This window comes from Gastrolobium bilobum, unplaced genomic scaffold, assembly GCF_033153095.1.
Source record: "Gastrolobium bilobum isolate Gb01-03AN ecotype WA unplaced genomic scaffold, APGP_CSIRO_Gbil_v1 utg71217, whole genome shotgun sequence".
NCBI classification, from domain to species: Eukaryota; Viridiplantae; Streptophyta; class Magnoliopsida; order Fabales; family Fabaceae; genus Gastrolobium; species Gastrolobium bilobum.
In genome coordinates this window covers 20,374-31,989 of record NW_026898307.1, presented here as the reverse complement: position 1 = coordinate 31,989, position 11,616 = coordinate 20,374, and the positions used below count along the sequence as shown (strand labels likewise).

The window sequence follows — 11,616 nt, the reverse complement described above, 5'->3', positions numbered from 1 at the left end:
TTTCACTCCCAAACTTAAGGCCCAAGTAACTCACCATTTTTCCTATTTAAAGAGGACTACCCCACGAATTCAAATATGCTGGGAAGACTGAAGGTACTACCACATCACATTTAGAGAGAGGGAGAGTTCCTTGAAAGTGAAGATAGAGAGCAGCATTCTGCTATTGCATTGTTATAATTTATAAACTATCACAATGTCTTCTCTTCTTTTTCTTTTCTTTTTCTTTTCTTTTTCTTTATTTCCATTATGACCTAAGTAGCTCTTAGATTTGGTGATATAGTACCTATGCTATGATATTGTAATGGATACCTAAGTGTAGATTTTTATTAATTTTCAATTAGTTATTCAACAAGTATGTTTAATTTATTCATGTGTGCTTGAACAAAAGTCGTATATATGATTGAGGAGGTTGGGACCGAGATTCAATTCCAGACCCTTGTTGAATTGTGTGGGTCAATTAGGTGAAAAGAAGTAACTTAATTGGGTTAATTAGGTAAAAGGGGAGTAACTTGGTTAACTAGGTGAAAAAAGTAACTTAATTGGTTTGATTAGGTAAAAAAAAGTAACTCGATTTATTAGGTAAAAGCTAAGTAACATGATTAAGTGGTGAATAGAGAACTCATTCACACCACATAGCCTAGAATTTGAACTTAATAAATTCAGTAATTAATTTAGCCATAGACTCGTGGGAAATTAGTTACTGGGTATATATGATAGGTTGGCCAAAAGCCCCAGCATACATTAGTGTTCAGTTACTAATTGAAAATTGACAGAGTCGATGTTATAGCATTGTTGCAGTATTGCTGTATCAGGGAAATTGATCATGACTTGTTTGTCATCCATCTGTTAATCCCTTAATTAGTTTGCTATTTTGTTTACTTTAATTCTCTTTTATTTTACAAATCCACCCATAAAGATTATTCCTTTCTTGATTTCTTTACTCGAGTAATCATTGCTTTATAAATCATCCCCATGTGAATGATACTTGAACTCACACATCCATTTATTATTTGTGACATATGCACTTGCATAGTTGTGTGATTATTATTTTGATTGCAAATTGCACAACAGTATGAATATCAATTTTCTCTGTAAGCCAGCAGATTGGGCAAAGAGGAATCGTATCTATTACCTAGCCCTTAAACCACATATGAGGCCTAAAGAAGTTAAAGATTAATTTTAAAAAATTACTCAAGCCCGAGCAACAACAACATATTCAAATCAATGTTCAACACAAAAGGATATTATAATAATTTTTGTGTTATTCTATTAATGGATATCGCAAAATTTTAGTCATGTACATTGTTCATTATGGTTTTGTTTATACCATCCCTCAATATACATCATACAAAACCTGTTTAAATAATTAAATAAAGTACAAATTTTTTTATATTATCTTTTATATTTAGTAAATCATATAACACCTAAACCAAGCTTAAAAAAAAAAGACCTAAACCGCTTAGTGTACCATGTGTCTATGTCCAGTTTAGGACTTTCAAGTTTGGAACAATGAAAGCCCAAAATAAAATTCAACTTAAGAGAGTCTACAAGGGCTACTGTAAGAATGTTCTATATAACGTGAAAAGGAAATAGATCCTCTCATGTGAAAAAATATTTTACCATTAATCAATAAATCAATGGTGATAACTTCCTATCCCAATATTTTTTTCTCTTTTCTTATCATTATTGATTCATCCAGTGGCGGATCCAAGATATTAATGAAGGGTGGGCACTCAATAAGTTCAAGTACATATATTTTAATAACAAAAGTATATTACAATAAAAATAATTACAATGTCATCTTTCTAGGCCTTGTTTTTTGAAATTCCATCATAATTGCCTTATTATCAATGCTCTCAAATACATCTTTTTCAATATATGGCACTAAACAATCATTCAACCATTCATCCCCCATTTGATTACAAATTACGGTCTTGATGTATTTCATAACTGAAAATGCTATTTCCACAGATGCAGTTGCTGCAGGCAAAGTTAATGCTAACTTTACAAGTAAATAAACCAAAGGATACACAATATATTTTTTCTTTTCAACCATCTTCTTGGCAAGATCAGTTATTCCTTGCAAATTCAAAAAATCAGGATCACTTTGCATATCAGCAATATACGTGTCGAGCTGATATTCAAGCATGACAAAATCATTCAAATCAAAATCTGAAGGATAAAAGCCAGTGAATTCTCACAACTTATTCTTGTCAAATGCCGAGAAAGAGTTGCACGGATTTAAACATGCCATGCATTCCAGCAAATTCGAACTAACTTCGCTAAAACGATCATTCAACTCTTGAAGTTGAGTATCTATCACTGCATAAAATATGTCAACCTTAAAGTGATGCAGATGAGTAACTGGTCCTTTACGTTTTGTTCTCTCTTGTAATGCAAGTACACTTTCCATATCAGGGATATTTATATCATGTTTTATATAAAATTCAGAAGTCTTCAGAAATATATTATCCCACCCAGTATCCCTCATCTTCTATAATAACACCTTTAAAACTTTTATATGAGTCATAGCATTCACAATATCTTGATCTTTTCTTTGAAGTTCTTGTGACAACTCACTCGTTATTGCCAAGACCTTGATCAATGATCATCATTTTCAAAAGTAATACAAATTCAAAAGTTTGCATACGCATCATAAGGCCAGAGGCTTCAGACCTTTTTGCATGCAAAAGGGTTGTATCATCTTTTATAATTTCTAGCACATCAAGCACATGACCAAACAATGTACACAGACTTACCAATGATCGATAATGTGAGCTCCAACGTGTGTCCTCTGGTCGTGACAAACTCATTTCTTGATTCAAGCCTCTCCCTGATTGAACATCATCGCTTGCAATACTTTTAACTATCTCATCAAATTGCTTTTCTCTCAAAATATTTGTTCTTTTGCAAGAAGCACCAACTGCATTACACAACAACGGTATAAAATTAAAGAAGTTGGTCAATGTGTAAACCTTTTTAGCACAAGCTACTAGAGCTAACTGAAGTTGATGTGAAAAGCAGTGAACATAGTGAGCAAAATTATTTTCAACTAAAATCAAGCTTTTCATACCACTGAATTGATCACTCATGTTGCTTACACCATCATAACCTTGACCATGAATCTTTGTCAAGCTCAAGCCATTTTTGGCAAAAATTAACTCAATCGTTTCTTTAAGTAAACTAGTTGTAGTATCTGAAACATGAACAAGACAAGAAAACGTTCAATAATGTCGTCGTTGCAATTCACATATCTTAAAACAATGGCCATTTTTTATTTAATTGATATATCACGAGCTTCATCAACTAGTATAGAGAAGAAATTATCCCCAATGTCTGAAATAATAGCTCTAGTAACAAACTTGCAGTAACATTATTAATATCTTGCTGAATTGAGGGAGCTATCATTTTGAGATTCTCTGGGACATTATTCAGAGATACATTATTTACCTCCTTATTGCTTTCACAAAGGAATTTTACAAGCTCCACAAAATTTCCCTGATTCATTGAAGCATCTGTCTCATCATGTCCCCGGAAAGCCAAACCTTGTCGTATGAGATATTGAATACATCGAATAGAACCATTCAGACGAATACGATAATCCTATTTGGCTTTGTCAGAAATACCAGACACAACAATGTCAATATGTCGATTTTGATTCATCAAATCTTTGGCAGCACTGAAGCACAACTTATTAATTCTTTCAACTTTCCCAATATGTTTAAGAAGTCGTTGTTTGTCCTTCCAATTGCTAAATCCTTCTCCCACAAATGAATCTTGACCACCCCTTCCATCACCATGCTCACATTTAAATAGATAACAATGCAAGCAAAATACAGCATCTTTTGATTCACTATTCTCCAACCAAGTGCCAAACTCATTGTACCATTGAGGATTAAATCTACGCATTTTACCCCCAATTAAGGATTGAGGAAAGTTGTCAAGTTTTGGTTGACAAGGACCATTTGTTAGATAAATTCTTTGAATCATTTCCCTTTCTTAAGCACTCTTCGCAAATCTCATAATAGGAAGTCTTTTACCTGGATCAGAAACATACAAATTCAGTGGACCTTCTATTGTTGATTTGTTTTGACTTGAGGGAGTAGCACACTTATTTTGTTTATCTTGAAATAAATCAATAGATGCAGATTCAGATCGAGAACATTTAGTACTACCACCACTTAACTTTGTAAAAAAAGAACCTATATACCTTTCCATCCTAAAAAATGGCAAATGACAAAAATAACTCAATAAATAAAAAAGAGAAACCATACAGCTCGTATTTGACCCTACCAATTAGAGTGATTTTCCTCAAACAATTTGATTGTCACAACTCACAAGTGTTCATCAATATGATGTGAAATCTTTTTTTTTTTATTTAAAAATATATGACAAAATAACTATTAGGAATGAAAATGTAATGAACAAATATTTTATTCTAATATGTAGCATATCTAAATCTATGCAATTCAATCATCCAAGGAAACTTGGTAAACTTCACAGGTCAACCCTAATACAAATTTTACACTATGAATACAATAAATAAAATATATACCAACCATAAGCAAAGGATTGGTCATATGATAATAAAAACAATAATAACACTAAACTGGCTACTATGAACAGTTAAGAATATATAAACAGTAATACAATTTATATGAATAGACAAGAAAACCAAACCATATTCCAGATACCACTGAACTGACTACTATGATTCGAATTGGGAACTCGAAACAATGATGTTGAGAAAGAAAAGGAATTTTAGTATGTATTTATTATTATGCTGGACACTTATGTTTAACTAAATTTAGTAACAACATACATATCATCTTATGCAATGCCATAATGCCTTCTATCTGTAATCATCACCAATAGTGGCAAGGGGGTCATATTTCTAACAAAAAAAGAATTTTTAAATGACTCAAATACAATCGAAGCTTTTTATTATGCAAAAGAATTATATAGAGTGAATCAAAGTACAACTAAAAAGTATTATTACTTGAAATTTAAAATAATAGTAATTTATCATTGAAAAAATTACACAAAGTCTCCCTAAATTGTTTCTTATTTTAAAATATTGCCCTGAATTTTAAACTTGTCATAATTGATTCCGAAATTTATGGTAATATCCCAGTAGATCTTTTATTTAGGTATTGTTAAATGACTAATAGTCAAACAATTTTAACTTTTCATTTATAAAGCATCTAGAACCTTGATTATATTTTTATTAAAAATATCATTTTGTCAAATATTTTGGGGATTTTTGCCCTTTTTGAGTTGTATTCTTGAAAAGAATCCTAAAGGGCTGCACTGAACCATTTCAGTTGCTCCTTCCAAATGAGATGAGTGAGGAAAAAAAACATAGGGGACTCTCCTCAAGTATTTAGCAATCAAAGTGTCATCCCTAATTTTTCTAATATGTACTGAACTATTAGGAATGAAAATGAAACTTCAAAAATGGTATAAGAAAAAGAACAAACGAACGGTTGAACCAACCTGGACTGTGGTCATGAACAAACGGGAGAACAACTTCGCTAGTCACCAGTCACGAAACGAAATCACGGTGCCGGCGGCTGGGTCACAACTGGAATGTGACTTGCGAGCAGCTGCCGACTGGCTGGGTCTAGTCTAGATCTAGATCTAGATCTGGACGGATTGTGACTGAACTGGACCGACGATTGAGAAAGAAGCAAACGTTTCAACTTTCAATAACGGAGATTGAAGTTTGAGAGGAGATGAATCTGTAGATGCAAACAATAGGTCTGGAATAGAGCTCTCTGCTGACTACTGTTATGTTTGGATAATGGAGGTGAAGGAGAAAAAAAGCTCGCGGAAAAATAAAATAGAAGGAGGAAGAAACTTGAATTTTAAGAGAAGGGCATTTTCGTATTTTCACATCAGATTTCAAGGGTGGACACGTGCCCCCTTTCTCAACATGTGTGTCCGCCTCTGGATTCATCCTTATATGGTTAGAATTATCTCACATAATATGATCATATTAAATAATACATGAGAAAATCCACTCCCTCAAAAATCGTTGCATTTCGACAAAACAAATCAATGTGACACCATGACATTGACATGGCCTATCGTCAAATTACATTAGCAACACTTAATTTAAATTTGCTGCTAACATTACATAGCATTAGGGTCGGCAAAATAAGCTCGGCTCGGTGGGCTAGTTCACTCCGTCATTAAACGAGGCGGATTAAATTTTACAACTCATTCTCAAAAACGAGGCGGGACAAATTTACTCATTTTTTGACATGTTGATGGAGGGAAAAGGCGAGACGTTTTAATGTAAAAAAAATTTAGGCCAGCGGTCCAACCCACCAAACGGCCAGACTACCTACTTTGTCACCTCTACATAGCACGTATGGATATGTTTGGTGAGGATTTTGAATAAAAAGTGAATGGTAGGTAAAACAAGCTCAGTCTTTCTTTACCTAATTTAAATATAATGGTCATTTTCTATACGGAAATCATAAAAGGAAGGTCTTAATATGGCCAACTGATCCAATAGAATTTAAGAAGTCACATGCAATGTCTTACAGATTCATTGCACATATTTTTTTTGGTAAATTCATTGTACATACTTTACTCATGTATGTTAAAGTGGTGAAAGCAACAACCTGACAACACAAGGATAAATTGCTCGTACAATGTCATATATGGTGAAAGTGCCATGAATGTGACTCGATCAAAATACTCAACAAACAACAACCAAATAATAAATTTTCCAATATTTTAACTTCAAATGACAGAATTACATACTGTGCAAAAAGTTAGTTGAAACCACATGTAGTCGGAGGCAGAGGATAGCATATCTAAAGTAAAATAACATTAAGCTTTACTGTCACATGCATGCAGACACTTATCTGTGCATTAAATTACTGAATACTGAGACATTAAGATAGGAAAAAAAGAAAAAAGAAAAATCAACAATGAAAGGCGTCAATGCAGATCAGCTATATAAATCCTGTAATTACTTTAACACCCTTAAGTATCAACACATACATGATCATTTCAAACACAATGCTATACGCCTATACCCATCATGTCATCATTTCCTTCAAGTTGTAACTATCAAATTTTAGATCTACGTTGATCATTCTGCCACTCTGACCGAGTATATGGCAGGCTTCTGAAAATAGTACTTCAAATTCAATTAAAGGAAAATAAGCACTTATGAACTCTCACAGGTCGACTATGCAGAGTTCATTGCATCAATTAAAAAAATGACACATTAAAATATGGAGTTTAGACTTTGACATTAGAGAAACTAAGAATACAAGTACCTTATATAAAATTAAAAGAGTAGGGCTTTATTGACAAATTTTTTTTTTTAAAAACTTACAAACTACACTATGTCTGACCGGTAATACTTTATTCAAAAGTGTATTACCGGTCAGACATAGTATAATTTGTAAGAGTTTGTAAATAAAAAGTTTATAAATATAATCTTTCCCAAATTAAAAACACGAAACTGTGGCCCAGAAATAAAATTACTCCCTAACCTAGTGCAATAGATAGCTTATAATCAGGGGTATGCACAACAAAGTAAATAAAAGATGCTTTCACCTCAATGTACAAGCCTACAAATCAATTTACTCTCACATGAACGTTAATAAAGAAGACTAAAACCAGCTAACCTCAAAAAACAAACCTTTGAATTTTTAATTTTTTTTTTTTTGGGGGGGGGGGGGGGGGGGGGGATATTTCAAACCAAACAATATTACTTACAATGGACCTGGTGTACTACAAAAGTCAAGCCACTTAGAAGTTTCATGTAAATTTAGGTTTAGGGACAGGGCCACTATTTTGATGCACAGGACCAAGCTTTTGAATCCAATGACGAAGCCCTTTTTTATGATCTTGGCAACAAGGGTTTTGCAGCAGAGTCAGGGTTCCATCACGAGCAAGCGAAGATTCAAATTGCTCTAATACCTTAACAACCTGCCAGAAGTCAGGCCTCTTGTCCGGATGCATGCACCAACATTGCTCAATTAAAGCTCGCATTGCAGCTGGGCAGTTTGAAGGAATAACAGGCCGTGAATTCTGAAAAAATACACATCACAAGTATTAATGTTACATAGGTAAACCCTGGCTTTTGGTTTTGCTATAAGCCTACAAAATATAGAGTCTTTTCATGGCTTCAAAGGAGCTATAAACTTGTTTGCATTTCATTCAGTGGCATTATAATTGATTTCCTCAAAAAGTGAACAGCCAGGAGAAAGATGCCTCCTCTGGCAATCAAAACTCAACATATTGAAATAAAAACTTATGATATAAAAAAAAGGATAAAAATTGAGAAGAGTAATTACAACCGTGATATAAGTGGAGGAATCTTTGCAAAAGAAATTAATGTCCTTTCAATCACAACATAAAACTTTGAAGGTTGAAACATTTCGCAGAAGGAGAACAAGGCAAAAACCCGGCTACATGTGAGAATAATGGTCACTTCCATAAAACAAATTTAGATATTGCAAAACATATTAGTTAATGGAGCGTGCATTGTCTAGCTGCAAGTGAAGTGAATCGTGAACTGAACACAGGTCCAGCTGCACACTATGCTTATTTGCTGGTCATTCAAACATGTCCAAAACAACCACCAACTCCAAACGATAAGAAATCATACAAGAAGTAGGGTTTGGCCAGCGAAAAGGGGCTGTACCTTATCATATTATTTGACAAGTTTCAAATGCAGAGTACACAAAAAGCAACCCATACCTTTACACAGAGTACTATTACTAGCTATGAAGAATGGTGTTATACGTAAAGAGTTTGTAATATTCACACATTACAGATCCATAAGCCTTAATTGCAAAGGAGCATACCTTATTTACCACTGCAAAAGCAGCCTGGACAGGAGTCATATCCTCATATGGTATTGTTCCGGTCACCATCTCCCATAAGATAAGTCCAAAACTGTATACATCAACCTTTTTCCCATAGGATTTTCGTTTGATCATCTCAGGTGCCATCCAGCGGTAGGTACCAGGGTCATCAGCAAATAAGTCGCAGTATGCTTCCTCACAAGCAATGCCAAAATCAGCAATTTTAAGGTGAAAGTCTTCATTAATAAGGACATTCTCCGGTTTAAGGTCGCGATGAATGACACCTTGAGAGTGTATATACTCCATTCCACGAGCAATATCCAGAGCAAAAGCAATTAGCTTTTGTAGAGAAATAGTTTTTCTCTCCAACTTATGCAAATATGCCCTCAAGGAACCTTCAGAAAGATATTCTGTGACTACACAATAAACAGGTGGCTTTCTGCATGCTGCTACAAACTGTGTAATCAGAGCAAGATGTCTGAGAAAACATGTATAAAGTACCAGCCTTGTTATTACATTAAATTCTCTCAGCATGATACGAACTGCACAATCAGACCAAAATATACTAGAAAGGATGCATTGAGTAGTATCCTTATTTTTACAGCTGATTATTTCAACATAACTGAAGGGTCAAGTCCAGTAATTAGTACAAAATAATGGATATGCTGACCTTGTATTCAACAATAATAACAGATAGTATATGCAAGAAGAACATATGTATTATTTGTTTTGCTAACTAATCCTCTTTTTTAAAGTTTATATAGTTGAGATGTAAAGGTACTACACATTATATTTGTACTGAAAAATAAAAAATCATCTTAAAAACATGTACAAAAGAAGGGAAAGAATTAGATTTGATTACCTTGATAACGTTTTGATGGTGGAGGCGAGATAAAAGTGTAACTTCTCTAATGAACTGTTTCTCTAATCTAGCAGCCAAGGTTCCATTTTCGTCATCATCGGGTACCCTGATAATTTTTACAGCAACAGGTTCCTCCTTATACATACCATGGTAAAGGCGACTGTGAGCTCCATAAGCAAACCTAAGACCAAGAAAGAGCTGAGAGAGGTCAACGTTCCATTCTTCAGCAGTTTCCACAGCAGTAACCCTTCCTCCACCAAGGTCAAAATACTTTATCCACCCTGATTCCTTGCGGTACCTGAACTTGTCGCTTAATTTCATTGATGCAAAGTGCTTAATTGGACTATTGTAAGGGGATTTAGAATTGGACACCTGAGAATCCTTGTTCAGTAACTTCCCCATGATTCTCTTATCCTGGTCTTTCTTCCGTGGGCCAGGTGTTGAGAACCTCTTCTGTTCATGTTTGGCTTCCTTAAAGGTTTCAGAAATAAAGGTTTCAGGCGAAGGGGACAAAGATCTCTGCTTGTTCGTCATGGGATTTTTCTTAACCTGAGAAAGTGAAACCTTAGAAACAGGTGCTGCTGCTGCTGATGCTGATGCTGATGCTGATCCTGCTGATGCTGCTTCTGGCCTTGATTTCAAACCCGAATTGTGCTCTGAATGAATGATGTAAGAGCGTGATCTGGAATAATCCAATCGGTGACAGACTGTGTGGGAGAATTTTGCCCTTCTTATCCAAGAATTGCTACTATCTTCATCCATCTTGTCCCAAATCCTTAAGAGAAGAAACTTCAAACACCCTGCAGCTATAAAATCACTTTATCCACACTATATGGGAACAAGGCTCCAAACCAAAAGGGTAGCCCTCAAACAATCTTCTCAGACGAATTGCAGAGCTACGGAGACTAGATTTCCTCAGACCCATCAACAACAATTGACGGGTTGAACCATGAAAAATCAAATTTTTCCCACAGAAAATGAGAAAATCATCCAATCCAATCAAAACCCAGCACGAATAAGTTGACCTGAGATGAAAGATCCAATTCCATTCGGAGATGGAAATCTCAATTAAAAGGCAACAAACATGAAGTGCTGAAGAGGTAACAGAAACTCTAATCAATCAAAAACTTGACCTTCCGTAACCTCCACAGCTGACATATTTTACCACAAAGTCAAACCCCACCTTCCGTAAATTCCTGGAAATCCCATACGCAAACCAGAATAAACTAATCCATCTAACAAGATATTTACTTTAAATCAAGTCACCAGAAACCACAAATTAAAATAAATATAATATATTTATTTGTTTATATTGAAAATGAAGAAACAGCCATGATTACATACCCATTGACTACACTAATCAATACTGATAATATCATTATATTAAGGAATGACAAGCCCATTATACTATTAGTTTATATTTATATAGAAGACCCACATACAGAAACAAAACAAATTACATCACAGAAAGGAAAATGGTATTAAAAAAAAAAAAAAAACAAACAGAAAGGAAGTTAGTAAAGTGCTAAAAAAGCATTACCTAAGGAAAATGGTTATAAGGCTTTCACTAAGGTGGAGAAATCAAATCGGCGTGCTACAAGGAGTGTATTTGTTTCCCTATATGAGCTTATAATAATAATATGCTGTTAAGGCCAGAAAAATCCAGCACCTAATACCATTTTCCAAGAAGAGAGAGAAAGAGAGAGAGAGACAAAAAAAGAGGAACTCTCTTATTTTTTTTATTTTTTTTAAATTATTTTTATACAAGTTTAGAATTGTCAATTTTGAATGTGAAATACTTCGTATCACATACGCAGGGAATAGTGACCGTGGATTCTCCAATAATGGACATGATGTTTCTGATTGGAAACGGTGATGATGAGGTTTGTACCTTTGAGGGATAGCGGGTGGGGTAAG

General features: G+C 34.3%; 2 protein-coding genes across 2 annotated transcripts; both read right to left on the bottom strand.

Moving 5' to 3' along the window:
- Positions 1 to 2,576: 2,576 nt before the first annotated feature.
- Positions 2,577 to 3,909, bottom strand: LOC133314778 (uncharacterized). Its single transcript, XM_061516301.1, has 3 exons — positions 3,627 to 3,909; positions 3,363 to 3,545; positions 2,577 to 3,196 (listed from the first exon to the last, which is right to left on the bottom strand). Exons 1-3 carry the CDS (start codon positions 3,907 to 3,909, stop codon positions 2,577 to 2,579), a joined length of 1,086 nt encoding a protein of 361 aa, XP_061372285.1.
- Positions 3,910 to 7,712: 3,803 nt separating this feature from the next.
- Positions 7,713 to 11,412, bottom strand: LOC133314779 (serine/threonine/tyrosine-protein kinase HT1-like). The gene is made up of 4 exons (XM_061516302.1): positions 11,240 to 11,412; positions 9,700 to 10,895; positions 8,838 to 9,293; positions 7,713 to 8,058 (listed from the first exon to the last, which is right to left on the bottom strand). The coding sequence occupies exons 2-4, from the start codon at positions 10,459 to 10,461 to the stop codon at positions 7,786 to 7,788; spliced, it is 1,491 nt and encodes a 496-aa protein (XP_061372286.1). The 5' UTR covers positions 10,462 to 10,895; positions 11,240 to 11,412; the 3' UTR covers positions 7,713 to 7,785.
- Positions 11,413 to 11,616: the final 204 nt, after the last annotated feature.